Source organism: Podarcis erhardii, assembly GCF_964252035.2.
Source record: "Podarcis erhardii genome assembly, chromosome: 16".
Taxonomy (NCBI): domain Eukaryota; kingdom Metazoa; phylum Chordata; class Lepidosauria; order Squamata; family Lacertidae; genus Podarcis; species Podarcis erhardii.
In genome coordinates this window covers 11928143-11943526 of record NC_138514.1, presented here as the reverse complement: position 1 = coordinate 11943526, position 15384 = coordinate 11928143, and the positions used below count along the sequence as shown (strand labels likewise).

Here is a 15384-nt window from a genome sequence, read left to right as displayed (position 1 = left end):
TTCCAATCTGTTACCTCCGAGGATGTGGACAGGCTGCTTGGAAAAGTGAAACCGACCACCTGTCTCCTTGATCCTTGCCCATCCTGGCTGATAAAAGCGAGCCGGGAAGGGCTGGGCGATAGGCTCTGCGGGGTGGTGAATGCTTCCCTCTGTGAGGGAGCCTTCCCAGACCCGCTGAAAGAGGCGGTCATTAAACCGCTTCTTAAAAAAACATCTTTAGACCTGACCAATTTGGCCAACTATCGCCCAGTCTCAAATCTACCATTCTTGGGCAAGGTGATTGAGCGGGTGGTTGCTGAACTACTCCAAGCACGCCTGGAGGATGCAGACCATTTGGAATCCCTTCCAGTTGGGATTCAGGCCTCACCATGGGACTGAAACTGCCTTGGTCGCGCTGGTTTATGATCTCCGGCGGGCTAGGGACAAAGGCAAGAGCTGTTTCCTAGTTCTGCTGGATCTCTCAGCGGCCTTTGACATCATCGACCATAATATCCTTCTGGACCGTCTAGAGGGGCTGGGAGCTGGGGGCACTGTTATACGGTGGTTCCGCTCCTTTCTCCTGGGCCGTGTCCAGAAAGTGGTGTTTGGAATACAGTAGTTGCTTTGGAAGACAATAATCGGGCATCCGAACAACATGACCAATCCACCGAAGTTGATGTTGAAGAATCCTTGTTTTGACACTGGTGATCTTTGCTTCTTACAGTACACTGGCATTAGTTTGCCTGTTTCCCAAATGATGTGCAACATTTTTTGGAGACAACCTTGATGGAATCTTTCAAGGAGTTGGAGATGACATTTATCAGTGGTCAGTGTGTCACAAGCATACAGTATAAAGTTAAGGGGACCCCTGACCATTAGGTCCAGTCGTGGCCCACTCTGGGGTTGCGGCGCTCATCTCGCTTTATTGGCCGAGGGAGCTGGCATACAGCTTCTGGGTCATGTGGCCAGTATGACTAAGCCGCTTCTGGCGAACCAGAGCAGTGCACGGAAATGCCATTTACCTTCCCACTGGAGCGGTACCTATTTACCTACTTGCACTTTGACGTGCTTTCGAACTGCTAGGTTGGCAGGAGCAGGGACTGAGCAATGGGAGCTCACCCCGTCGCAGGGATTAACCGCCGACCTTATCAGCAAGTCCTAGGCTCTGTGGTTTAACCCACAGCACCACCCGCGCCCCTAGGATACAGTATGCATACACCTAAATATGGGTGTATAGTTCTGCAATTCCGAAACTACTCATCTTTCATCTTCCAACGTGCTCTTGAAAAATTATGCAACGCTACCCCCGTTGCGCCGCCCTCCCAGCTCTACAATTCTATAAATCCCATTGCACTAAACGGAGCTCACCAAATGCATCTGACTTCACCCGCAGAGCACAGAACCCTGATCTCCTTCCCCGGCCACGCCCCCTCTGCATCCTGTCACGTGGAGAACTGTGGCCACACCCCTCCTGCCCGTCTCCGAATTCTACCAACAGGGAGCGACACGTCACTGCTCGCGCCCTCAACCAAACTTCCCTGGTCCCTCAAAAGACAGCCTTCCCCGCCGTCTCCCTCCCCTCCGCCAATCAGCGACGGAGGCGGCGGAGCGTGCCTCTGAAACCTCCCCTTTGGCGAGAGACGCTGGCCTCGTCCTAACGGCGCTCTTCGGAGAGGCCGCCCCCCCTTCGGCGTGATCGGCAGCCGTCTCCGCCAACCGCTGGCCGGCAGTTGGGCTGGCGGGAGGCGGGCCGTCTCTGCCGCAGGGAGTGGATGCGCGTGGAGCGGATGGCTGAGGGAGCGGGCTGAGGAGAGGCGCCCGAGTCACACAGGTGAGGGGAAGCGAGCGGGCGCCGCTGCTGGGCTGAGGCTTCCTGAGGGGGGCGGGAAGAGACTTGGCCGGGGCCTGAGGGAGAGCAGGGGAGGCTGAGGGCGGCCGTGGGCTTCCTTGCGAAGCTGGCCTGGTGGGAGGACCCGCGACCCCGGAGTGAGCTGGCCGCCGGCTGAGGCGGTTCCGCTTTCTTTTGCCTGGCAGGAGCGGCGACGCCGCCTTTGAAAAGTGCCTCCCCTTCAGCCCTGAAATACGGTGCTTATTTCTCCCACGCCGGTCCCAAAGGCCCATGTTGCCGCTCTTCAGCACCCCAGCCGTGCCCCGGCTATTACGCGGAGGGCAGGGCCACAGGCCCCTTCCCTCGAGGGGCTTGCGGTCTGCAGAAGATGAACTCTGAGGGAAGCGGTTTTCCTTTTCTAAAAGCAGCAGCAGCAGCAGCAGCAATACAGCCGGACAGGGTCTGTGTTGCAAGAAGCAGAACTGCATACGGAGAGAACAGTGGCACGTCCCTTTTGTCATGCTGGTTTCCCCGCTTCTCCAGCGGCCCATCTTGAAATCTAGAGTGGCACATGCCCGTCACCACCTTTAGCTTTGCCTAGATCTAGGCCCAAACTTGGGTCTCCATCTGTTTTTGGACTGCAGTTCCCATCATCCCTGACATGGGTCCTGCTTAGCTAGGGGTGATGGGAGTTGTAGTCCCCAAACAGATGGAGACCCAAGTTTGGGAAACCCTGATCTAGGCAATGCATGCTTAACTTTTTTAAGGGAGGGTACTCCCTCCCGCAAATCTTAAAAGCCCTATCAAAGCTGTGAGGCAAGATATGGCTTCCCTGCTTAGTTGGCAGCCTCCTTCCCCACCAGGGGCTATAAAGGCAGGACACATGCTTCGTGTGCAGAAGAGCTCAGGGTGTCTCCCGTTAAAAGGCCTTGAAGAGCTAATGGTTCTTAATGCAGACAGCTGTGGACTAGATGGACTGATGGTGTTATTCATTGTAAATTAGCTTTATTTAAACAAGCAGACAAATGTTTGCAAAGCAGACCTCCCCTATTCTGTTTCTATAAAGATATGCTCCCCACCCCATTTCATAATATTGTGGCAAGTTTCTCATGAACTGTACAATTCCTTCCTTGCATTAAGAAATGTACTGGTGGCACATGTGTATGTGTAGATCAGCAGTATGGCTAATCAAACTTTGGTTAATCCCTGCACATGCAAACACCCACAGAACATGCAAACAAGCCCTTGTACTCGCACAGCAACACAGGGTTCCCTGTACAAAGTCATCTAACAAAAAATAATAATAATTAGTTCTATAAAATTAAGTAGACCACCAGGGTATCAAAGAGATACTGAAAGCATTTATTCTTCCTATCTCTTTTTAGTTTTATTTGGACCCTTGGCAGATATAAAATACTGTGTAATATTTACTCATTTTTGCACTCTTTGGGATAGGGCGTTAATTGAGGTCCACAGAGTCATAAGGCAGCAACTGTGCCTTGTGTTCCTAGAGGTTGGAACCTTTAGTCATGTAATAAATATCCCCAGAAATAGATAACATTTCATCTTCAGCTCTCTAGAATCTGCTAGGATGAATTCTCTCATCAGAGTATAAGGCATATTGCTTTTTTAAAAAATGTCCTCATGGTACAAAAGATTTGTTTCTTAAAGGTTCTGCTTGTGATGAGGATGGTCATACTGGTGAGTAAGCTGTAGTCTTGGAAGTTGAGAACATCCAGTGTAATGCAGCTAGCTATAGTTACAGATAGGTAGCCGTGTTGGTCTGCCATAGTCAAAACAAAACAAATTCCTTCCAGTAGCACCTTAAAGACCAACTAAGTCAGTTCTTGGTATGAGCTTTCGTGTGCATGCACACTTCTTCAGATAGGCAGCTAGCTATATTAGTTGTAGGTTTACAGTCAAACCTTGGTTCCCAAACACCTCCGTTTTAGAACGTTTCGGCTCTCAAATGCCGAAAACCCAGAAGTAAGTGTTTCAAACGTTTTTCGGAAGCCAAATGTCCAACGCGGCTTCTGCTTGAGTACAGGAAACTCCTGCAGCCAATCAGAAGCTGTTTCTTGGTTGTCGAATATTTCAGAAGCCGAATGGGCTTCCGGAACAGATTACGTTCAACAGCCAATGTTTGACTGTACTAATTTGTGTAACATGTCTCTCTGTGTGTTATGCCTGACATTGGTATTAAAATACCAGAGGAGTCTTGGCTTGATAGATGTCGGATTTCAGATGGCAAATACCGTACAGACACATCTTTTAGACTATCCCTGCACCCCACCCCTAGCACAGCCTTGGGTCCCCAGTTCTTAAACTACAGCTCCCATCATCCTTAACCACTGGTCATGCTGGCAAGGAATGATAGGAGTTGTAGTCCAACAACATATACAGATTCAAGGGTGAGAGGCTGCCTTAGCATCAAGAGATGAACTATGCAAAATGAACTATGCTTTTTTGGGACAGTTAATTTCTCTCAATTTCATATTTCATATCCATATGTTTCTTGCTGGTAGATTTACACATTTGTCTACCGATCACTATTGCTCAATATTTACCTAGTGCTATCAGTGTTGTAGACAGTGACAAGCCAATCAGAGTCTGCTGCGCTTACACAGCTGCACCAAGTTACTTAAAATGGCTTCTATTTGTTTTGTCTTTATTACCCTTCCAAAATTTTGTACTACTGAATTTCTGATAGAAAATGCACACTCAATATTTGTGTGTGTTTTTTAATATGATGTTTGTGGTTTGTAAGGTACTGGGTGGGAAAATAAAAGTAACGTTGAAATGTATAAGTGAATATATTTTGTATACTGTGCTTTATTTGCTTTTATAAATCATTGGCCTCACAAATGCATAGATAGGACCCAATTTTGGTACAATAATGAATGCATTTTCTTTTAATATATTTGAAAAGTTGTGCCTATATAAGAGAAAATTCCCATTCAGGCTGTCATTACACATTTTATTTATTTATTAAAATTTTATACCCTGTACCCATAGGTCTCAGAGCTGTTGACAACATAAAGTTACAATATAAAAAGCACAAAATACATAATAAAAATGATTAAAACAGTTAACAATACTAATGTATACAAACTAATAAAAATACATTCCCCAACAAAAGCCTCTAAACAATATCCAGCCCACAAATATAAATACAAAATCCAAATTAACATATAACATTTAAAAACAAGTTATAAACAATTAGCTGGCATAGGCTTATAAAATAAGCCTGAAAATACCTGAAAGCTGCTATGTTAATGTGTCGGAACAATTGATGTTGGCTAACACAGCTCTATGAGTATGTACTCAGAAGCAAATCCTTTTGAGTCCAATGGAACTTACTCTCAGATAAGTGTGTATGGGATGCAACCTTAGAGACTTTATATGGGCAGAAGTTGGTATTGGATCAGTTCCTCTGAAAAAGGAATGCTTTTGTGTGGAATTGTGTCACTGAGATTTTAGATCGGTTCTCAGGAGGGATACCTTGTAAATGACCCAGGAGATGACCTGTCCTAGGAAATATGTTTGCTTGTAATGTTATAATTTAGAGAGCCTGAAGACTTGGTTACACTAGTTCAGTTTAAAAAACCCCCAACAACCTTGGTGATCTCTACTTTCTGTTTTCCTTCCAGGTATTTAAGGATTGCTTGCTGTTGCCTTTGCCAAAATGACCAAGTTAGGCTTCCTCCGCCTCTCTTATGAGAAACAGGACACTCTCCTCAAGCTCCTGATTCTGTCAATGGCAGCTGTGTTATGTAAGTTTGAGTTTAAAAAAATTAGTCAGGGATAACTATATGACTATAAGCATCATCTGCATCTGCTGGTTCATTTTGTATCTTATGCCTTGATGCTTATACCTAATACAATGCTAGATGCTTCTTTGATGGCTATAACAGTTTCAAACTAATAAGCGTCCACATAACAAAGGACCAGCATTAAAACATTTTACCTGTACAACTGCATTAATATTCCTTCCTTTTGTGTTGCAGCTTTCTCTACTAGACTCTTCTCTGTTTTAAGATTTGAGAGTGTCATTCATGAATTTGATCCGTAAGTATTCCTGTTGCCTCTTAGTAGTCTACTTTGCTCTGAGAGAGCAATTGTTCTGCTATGCACAGGTGTTGATTGTGGTGTTACCCAGAAGGATATTGATAGATTGTCCTTCTCTAATGACAGGGCTTCAAAAATATCTGAACGCTAAGAGTTTTTCTGCAGAAAATTTTAATAGGGTTAGCCTTGGTGAATTCAACAGTAGAAGTAGTATCAATTTTAGTTAGACCCATCTGGATTGAATAGGGAATTGATTTAAAAATGTAAAGATGAAAGTATAGTAGAATGAATGTTTTCGAAAGTAACTTCTGAAGCTGTGAGACCAATGACAATTCTGTTTTTCAATGAAACACTTAAATCAGTGGTTGCATGAACATGTTTATGGGAGATGGAGCTTCTTTGCTTCAGATTTCCAGTATGATTTAGAGAAGCTTGTATAAAGCAATGCACTTTGTGTTGCAGTATGCCAAATGATATATAAAAGTAATTTGGATGCTTTTAGTTGCTTGTGAAAACTGTTTGGAGTGTTTGTGTTTGGAAATCAGATCCCTACCAACCGAAACTGGAAACATTTCTCATCAATCAGGCTGACACTGGTTTATGTATTAGATGTGGCAGTGCTTTTCCATAAGAACTTTAGATGAAGGCTCAAACTGTAATATGAGGAGCAGCAAATAGTGTGTTGTATATGCAGCTGAAGAGGCACTCAGATTTCTGTTGTTATCACAGGTATTTTAACTACCGCACAACTCGCTTCCTGGCAGAAGAGGGTTTCTATAAATTCCACAACTGGTTTGACGACAGAGCATGGTATCCGCTGGGTCGAATCATTGGTGGGACTATCTATCCAGGTAAAATGATGTTCGGAACTTTGTCCTTTTTTTAAACTGTGGATGAAAAGTGCTAGAGAGAATGGGCAACACTTGCCATGCATCTTCCAGAAGGGTTGTAGTGTTTTGTCAAACTTATTTAAAGCAAATAAATGCCCTGCTAGTATTGAAGAGGCTTTACTTGGCTGTTTGGAGGTCAGACATCACCCCTTGCTGGATGAGATTTGGCTCATATTTCCAAGTCCTGCACCTGCTCATTCTGTTCTTTTGCATTTGGAAAATCTGATTTTTTGCCAATAGAACATCTTTCCTTCCCTCTGTCTCAGGTTTAATGATCACATCAGCAGCGATTTACCATGTTCTGCACTTCTTCCACATTACAATTGACATACGAAATGTGTGTGTTTTCCTGGCCCCCCTTTTCTCCTCCTTCACCACCATAGTAACGTATCACCTCACCAAAGAACTCAAGGTAAAAAACAAGGATGGGTCATGGTTGCAATGCTTCCTAGTGCTAATTTCATTCATCACTGTAAAAGATCTGAGGCTGGTATTATTAGTTTCTAATCGTTGCTTACACACAATTTATGAGGCAGTTAACATTGTGCATGTTCCCTTTAATTCATATAGATGATGCAATTGTATGTTTGCATATGAAAATCTTCATTTTTTAAACAAGAAAATCCACATTCTACAAGTAGACCTCATTTGCAAACCTGAATTGTAATGCATACTTGCTAACTTGAAGCCTGTACAGATCTTAAAGTCACTATTGGGATTGATGAGTAAGAAGGAACCGGGAAGTCTTTTGTTACATATCGTGAAAGACAGTCTAGGCAATCAAAGTTCATTTTTTTATTATTCTGTCTAGGATGCAGGGGCAGGTCTCTTGGCTGCAGCAATGATAGCTGTGGTACCTGGTTACATATCTCGTTCTGTCGCTGGATCCTATGACAATGAAGGTAAGATCAGTGTTTAAAGCACACTGCTTACTGGCATGTGGAGATTGCATGATGGGGGGTTTCTTCATGCGGTTGACTCCTATGTCTTGTTTATTTCCAGGTATTGCTATATTCTGTATGCTTCTGACTTACTACATGTGGATCAAAGCAGTGAAAACAGGCTCCATTTATTGGGCAGCCATGTGTGCACTTGCCTATTTCTACATGGTAAGTGATTTTTCAATAATGCTTTGAATTTATTGAGCAGCAGTTGTTTCACCCATCAGATTAATCTTCCATCATCAGAGCTGGCCAGAGTGAGTGGAATTCAGCCTACCAAGCTGAATATGTTTTGCAATGCTGGACCCAACATCACTGCAAGTTTGTGAAGGGACTAGGTATTGGTAATAAGGAGTACTCAGCACCGCTACAGAAATATTGTTATTGCTGTATTTGTGGGAGGGGTGGTGGTGGTTGAATTGGTGATTGGTGCCATAACAGTCAAGTTGTCCGTGAGCCTTCAGATTCTCTTGTGTAAATTTTACTTCAGTCATGAATACACAAGGAAACCTTAAGCAATCATCTTCACCACATCCCTCCATCTGTGAGACTATCAGGCCCAGGCCCAGCTGTTTCTCACACTAGCTCAACAGGGGTATTGAGTGGCCTTTTAATTTAGCAATTGAACAAGGCTCTTTTGTAAGAGTATGCCTCTGTAGTATTGACTTCTACTTAGAAGTTAAAAATATTTTGCTTTGTGGAGTAAACAAACAATAGTATTTATAGATGTAAAATGCTGTGCCCCCTTTAATCTTTTTTCAGGTTTCTTCATGGGGTGGTTATGTGTTTTTGATTAACCTCATTCCCCTTCATGTGCTGGTGCTGATGCTAACTGGACGATTCTCCCATCGGATATATGTGGCTTACTGCACAGTATATTGTCTAGGAACCATCCTATCAATGCAGATATCTTTCGTTGGTTTCCAGGTGAGAAATCTGGCATACTGAAGAAAGTTGGTTGTGATTTTGTGCAAATCCATGTCTAGCAGAACCTTCCTTTCTGTATGATAGGGAAAAGATAAGATCATCCACCAGGATCAGCCCTCAAATAGCATTTCTCATTTAATAAGAGGAATATTATTGCATTGTTGCCTCTTGATAAAATGCCACTCTTGCCATAAAACAACCATATTCTCTCTTTATTATACTCGCCACAGAAAAGCATGGTCTTTTTGGGCTTTACCCAAATCGTTTAGCTCTGTTATTGAACTGAAATAGAAAATTGGAGGGGGAGACACTCGTCAGATCCATATAAAGTAACAATAATAGAAATGGGGCTAATAGGTAACTGTATTCTATGTTGGACTAATTGTCCATGTGTACAGCGATAATTCTTCGTGGCAAAGAAGTGGCTTACGTATGTGATACTGTTGGCCAGAGACAAATTATTTAGTTGTCACATAACGCAGCTTAATGGTGCATGTTTGTTCTTTCCTGCAGCCTGTCCTGTCTTCTGAACATATGGCTGCCTTGGGTGTATTTGGCCTGTGCCAGATTCATGCCTTCGTAGATTATTTGCGCAGCAAACTGAACCCTCAGCAGTTCGAGATTCTCTTCAGGAGTGTAATTTCCCTGGTTGGGTTTGTCCTTCTGTCAATAGGAGCCGTTCTGATGCTTACAGGTGCAGTTGGTGCTACTAAAATGCATGCTATTCCTATACTCTTACAGTAGGAACAATATTTTTCCTAATCGATAGAGAATTTGCATGTTTTTGTCTGGAACCATTTTTTCCATTAAATATTTTAGTACTTGTTTTTCTTAGCTGTGTGCATACACACAGTTGCTGAACTGTAAGCATTTGGTTTTGCCATGCTGGGAATAACAGTTTTTATTTAGATACATTCTGAGTAGCAATAACTGAATTATGGGGAAGAAACCTGTTTTGATATTTACCTGAAAACAATGAAAAACAAATATCACTAGGGGTCCATCAGGTTTTGTTTTACCTTTTAGGAAACTGAACTTTAAAATTTGAGCTTTGGGGAAATTTAGGTATAGAATATGCATATTGGAAATGAGATATTGTGTAAACTTGTTGAGAGATATTAATTACTCTGTAAACTTGAACATGTACATTTGGATCTCTTAATCTCACACAGGAAAGATCTCCCCATGGACTGGCCGCTTCTATTCACTGCTGGATCCTTCCTATGCGAAGAACAATATTCCCATCATTGCTTCAGTCTCTGAGCATCAGCCTACCACATGGTCATCCTACTATTTTGATCTGCAACTCCTTGTTTTCATGTTCCCAGGTGAGTTTAGCATAGCTTTTTACTATGCTTTCATACCAACCACCTTTTGCAAATATCTGACTCTTGAGTGGGGAACTGCTAGTCTCTATGACACCCTTCCACCATCTGGTGCCCTCCAGATATTTTAGGCAACCTCCATTATTCTTGACCATTAGCCACACTGGCTGGAACTGCTAGGAGTTGTAGCCCCAAACATTTTGAGGGCTTCAGGCTGGGAAAACCTGCCCTAATGCCAGTGTTAAATACTGTTTTAATAAGAATGCTCTATTTGTATTCTCTGCACGCATAGATGTAACTCTTCTGGCAGCTGACTCATATCTCTTTGTGTTACAGTTGGCCTGTATTATTGCTTCAGTAATCTGTCTGATGCCCGCATTTTTATCATCATGTATGGTGTCACCAGCATGTACTTCTCGGCTGTGATGGTGAGTACTGAGAGTTGACTTATCATAGGACTGGCAATTTTTTCATGGAATCTCCTTGTTTCTGCTGTCCCTATGCTTCCACAGTTTTTATTTCATTTGCATAGTAGCCAAGCACTCTGTATGCTGCTGTCTTAACAGGTTCGTCTCATGCTGGTATTGGCCCCAGTTATGTGCATTCTGTCTGGCATTGGAGTCTCCCAAGTGTTGTCAACTTACATGAAAAATTTAGATATCAGCCGACCTGACAAGAAGACAAAAAAGCAACAGGATGCTACTTACCCCATCAAAAACGAAGTAAGTGGCTATGTGAGGTTACTTGCTTGTTAGAATCTTATCATACTTTTCTGGAAGATACTAAAAATATGACTCAAAAGGAGAAGGCCGGGTACTCCACTAAGATGTGCATAGGAAAGAAATATTGTGGGAATTGCACTTGAATAGTCTACAGATCACCTGCTATATATGGCTAACAGTTTTTGTGTTGTAAGTAAGGTAGTTTCTGTATAACTACTGAGTGGCTGTTTCACATTTTGATGGCTACTCTTGCTTTCCTAGGTTGCCAGTGGCATGATCCTGGTCATGGCTTTCTTCTTGATCACCTACACTTTCCATTCAACTTGGGTAACCAGTGAAGCCTACTCTTCTCCCTCCATAGTGCTGTCAGCACGTGGTGGTGATGGCAGCAGAATAATCTTTGATGACTTCAGGGAAGCTTATTACTGGCTTCGTCACAATACACCAGAGGTATAAATCTCTACAGGGCTGGTCTCTGCACACACATTGAGTTTGTTTTAGGTGCGGTGGAGAGGTTGGAGGGCCTGCCCTAAAGGAGCAGGTATGCTTCCTAATCTTTATGTTGGCTGACGTTTAGTCTAAAGCACATGTGTCAGCTATTATAAATACTTTAAATATTTCATTTACAAAGATTCCTGAGGCAACTAACAATACACGAAAAGAAAATCATTAGACAGCAGTATTTGAACTGATAAAATAATCTACAGATTCAGTAGGAGCATGGATCAGGTCCTACTCAGGAATAAAGCATTGCTCAAGGAGGTACCTTGGCAAGTGAGTGGGAGTTGAGGACAAGGGTAGGGATCCTGAGTAGGGCCTCTGAAGATGATTTTGATGATCCATCAAGTTTATTTGGAAGCAGGTGGTTAGTTTACATTTTAGGGAATCTGCATATATTTTCTCCTTCAATCTGAAATATTTGTGGTGGCATGAATGTCCAGTTACTGCCTGATTATGTATTTGTAATGTCATTATACGAAAGGACTGTTGCCTAGTCTGTCTCGTTGGCATACATTCTTGGGACTGGTACCTGTCTGAATGTGTGCTGTCTCTAATTGTCTTGAATGAACTTCAAGGTGGGGAGGGAAAATGCTGTTGGCTACTGAATCTGTTGAATGTTGAACCTTCAGAATCTGTTGAAACTTCAGAATGTTTTATAATTAATTGGGGCAGGGGACGACACATGCAGATACATAGTATTAAAAAACTAAATTCTTCCTCATCTCCCAGTAATTTAAAATACATATAATAAATTGGCACTGTACAATTCTTGTAAATACTTTTTAAAAAAGCTTTTTTGAAAATTACTGATGTAAAATGGCATGTGAAGAGTCTCCAAACCCAAGCAGAATGGTTTCTAATTAAAACACTTCTATTGTTAAAAATACTTTGTCAGCATACGTATTAAATTTGTTCACAGTGGCAAATTCATCATTCTTCTGTTGTGCAAAAACCTGCTTCATATGGTCACATATGAATTTTTGAGAATACTGTCATTTCCATTCAACTGATAATCCTAGGATACTGACCCACAAAGAGAAATTTTTGTAGTCATTTTGTCCTTTCACTGCATCACAAATTAGCTCAAACTCATTTACTGCCTTTTAATTCACTACATTGATTGCTTTCTTCTGTTTCGAGCTCAGGATGCGAAAGTAATGTCCTGGTGGGATTATGGATATCAGATAACAGCCATGGCAAACCGAACAATTCTTGTGGATAACAACACTTGGAATAACACCCACATTTCTCGAGTTGGTCAGGTAGGTGCAGTATCTCTGTGAATTCCAGGGGTTTTTTTTCCATCGCATTCCAGAGAAACTATGAAGGCATTTTGCAGTTTTCTTGTCCCTGCTATTTATTATGAACTACAAAATTGAATGAAGGAGTTAAGACTCTTTATTAATGCATAGATAATAGAAGGCATGGTAACCGAGATATGTGAATTTATAAGCTGCTTTTTGTTTAATTTTCAGGCTATGGCATCCACCGAAGAGCGAGCTTACGAGATTATGAGGGAGCTGGATGTCAGTTATGTGCTGGTAATATTTGGAGGCCTCACTGGATATTCCTCGGATGGTAATCTCATACGTGTATTGTGCAAATTTCCCATGAATGGACCTTTAATTGTTCTTTATTAATGGGTTTTCTGCTCTGTTACATTGACAAAGTTGCCGCTTCTTCCTTAGATATCAATAAGTTTCTGTGGATGGTGCGAATAGGAGGCAGCACAGACACTGGAAAGCACATAAAGGAGCATGATTACTACACACCAACAGGAGAGTTCCGTGTGGACAGGGAGGGCTCTCCTGTGCTGCTTAACTGCCTCATGTACAAGATGTGCTACTATCGCTTTGGCCAAGTCTATACAGAAGCCAGTAAGTCACTTGGCTGTGAATTGATGGAAAGCTAGCGGGGGGGGGGGGGTTGATGTTGAAGCATCTACATTTTTGCTAACACAAACAGATTTTTTCTTACAGTGGTAAAACTAGACATAATAGGGAGAAGGGCACCAGGGAACTGACTGAAGCTACTTTTGTTAATTCTCTCTCCCACCTCTTTTCCAGAGCGTCCTCCAGGTTATGACAGAGTGAGAAATGCTGAGATTGGCAACAAGGACTTTGAGCTTGATGTATTGGAAGAGGCATATACCACAGAACACTGGCTAGTCCGAATATACAAAGTAAGTAGCTGTGCTGTGTGTGGTGTCTGTCTGCTTCTAGACACTGAGTTTTCATTCCTGTATTTGAAAGTCATGGGAGAAATGTCGCATGGGCCCCATTTGCTTCTGGAATGGTATGTGTCTTGGCTGTTCAAGGTCCTAAACCCTAGAAAGTAATTAGCACTGTCTTGCTACAACATTTAGATCTATCATGAGCCACTACATCACAATACAAGTGAAGTGGAATGGTTGCTCTGCTTTTTACCCAGACTGGATGGTGTTGGGGAACAATTTGAGCACATTAAATTACTAGATTTCTCAGCAGCACTGAATAGCAAAAGCATAAAGAGCCATTTCTTTTTCTATTGAAGATATAAAATCCTTTGTTAATTGCTAGGTTAATTATCAGAGATTTCATTGAAGAGTCCTCTGTTTTTACTGTTTAGAGACCTTTTCCCTAATAAAGCTAAACTACAAAAAACATTTTTTTATATATTAATTTTGCCTTAACAGGTAAAGGACTTGGATAATCGTGGATTGTCGAGAACGTAATTTGCCTTCAGATACACGATAATGAGCACTGACCGAGCCATTGCCTGTGAAGCAGTTGGATTTTTTTTATACTGTTTGTCAGTAAGGAATTGGGATTTAATTGCCCAAGAAATCCCGTCCTCATGTAATGAGTCTGTATTAGATGGAATGATTTTTACAAATATGAACTGGCTACCAAATCAGAAACAGTAGCTTTATGATGGGATCATTAAAAGGGGTATGGAAACAGTGTGTATTTGTATTCATTTATCTCTGTCCCTTCACTTGATGGTTTTCGACTATATTCTACATGATCAGACATAAGTAACTCGGAGAAAGAGGATCTGTCAACGCTTGAATTACTTTTCCTCGTTCCCTCTTGTAAGAGAATGAAGCAGCTGGAATAGGTCTTCCACCTATGTAAATAAGGCTAGCTTCTTAATTTTCAGATACACTTGCCATACAAAAAGCAAGCCTCCCTCCAGCTGTCGCCATTGAAGGAATCCAAGTAATTTGTGTGTAAATGAAGTATAATTTCATATGCAGTAGGCATCTTAAAAACTAGGCACTTAACATTTGCATTAACACCAAAGTGAGTCTCCAGACATATCACATGTATTCTAAAGGTCAGGGGTGAGCAAAACCAAAAAGTGGCAACCATATTGGATAAATGAACAAGCCTGACTGAGAATTGTCTCCTTGTTCTCATGGCCTTTAAACGCCTGGATTTTGAGCCAGATCCCCAGTGTTTTAAAGCTTCTCAAGTACAAGTTATGCTTAAGTAACTAGCACTTTGGTAGTCATAATTTACCTTTATTTACTGAGTTCACTGTTCAGTGAGGTTTGCTTTCAACTAAGTATAATAGGATCCTAAATTTGCAATGCTCTTCAGTGAAACTTAGACCTAGGATTTCTGCTAGAGTGGTCTGTCCTATTTTCCAGGGGACAGTCCTCTGTTTGAAGTTCTTTTTGGTCTAAGTTCAGTTTAAAGAGAACCTTAAGAGAAACCAGGGCTCTCAAAATTGCCCATTAACTGCTACATCTGGACAGTAGTACACCGGGGACATAGATCACCTAGTCAGTCTTCCCTGTACATTAGAGGGGGAACCTCAGTCCTAGGGGTCCTGGAGAAGGGCAGTAGCTCTGTGGTAGAGAATTTGCATGCAGAAGGACCCAGGTTTAAATCCCAGCATCTCCAAAAGTGGTTGGGAAAGACCTCTACCTAAAACCTGGGAGAGACTTGCAGACAGTACTGAGCTAGATGGGCCAGTTGTCTAATTTGGTATAAGACAGCTTCATTATTGGATTTGGGGGTGGGGCTGAGGCTGAATTTTGAAAAATGACGGTGCTACTAATTTACCCAAAGTTTAGCCAGGCATCTCCCAGAAGATATAAAAAGGGGCAGCACTGTTCACAGAAACCCAAAGAAACAAGCCTTGCAGCACTTTAAAGCAGGCATGGGAAACGTGGCTGTGCAGATGTTGGGTCCACCTCCCATCAGCCGCCGGCAG

At 42.3% G+C, this 15384-nt stretch overlaps 1 protein-coding gene across 1 annotated transcript; it reads left to right on the top strand.

Moving 5' to 3' along the window:
- The first annotated feature begins 1655 nt into the window (after positions 1-1655).
- STT3A (STT3 oligosaccharyltransferase complex catalytic subunit A) lies at positions 1656-14120 on the top strand. The gene is made up of 18 exons (XM_081843240.1): positions 1656-1810; positions 5458-5580; positions 5815-5875; positions 6605-6726; positions 7032-7177; positions 7577-7667; positions 7768-7874; positions 8469-8633; positions 9147-9327; positions 9806-9961; positions 10295-10386; positions 10525-10680; positions 10942-11130; positions 12327-12443; positions 12657-12759; positions 12870-13058; positions 13248-13363; positions 13856-14120. Exons 2-18 carry the CDS (start codon positions 5493-5495, stop codon positions 13892-13894), a joined length of 2118 nt encoding a protein of 705 aa, XP_081699366.1. The 5' UTR covers positions 1656-1810; positions 5458-5492; the 3' UTR covers positions 13895-14120.
- The last annotated feature ends 1264 nt before the right edge of the window (positions 14121-15384 follow it).

Excerpts from the sequence above, each read along its gene's own strand:
- STT3A (XM_081843240.1), top strand. The coding sequence starts at position 5,493 with ATGACCAAGTTAGGCTTCCTCCGCCTCTCTTATGAGAAACAGGACACT. Across the intron at positions 5,876-6,604 it reads GTCATTCATGAATTTGATCC|GTATTTTAACTACCGCACAA; the intron begins GTAAGTATTCCT and ends TTGTTATCACAG. Across the intron at positions 6,727-7,031 it reads TGGTGGGACTATCTATCCAG|GTTTAATGATCACATCAGCA; the intron begins GTAAAATGATGT and ends CCTCTGTCTCAG.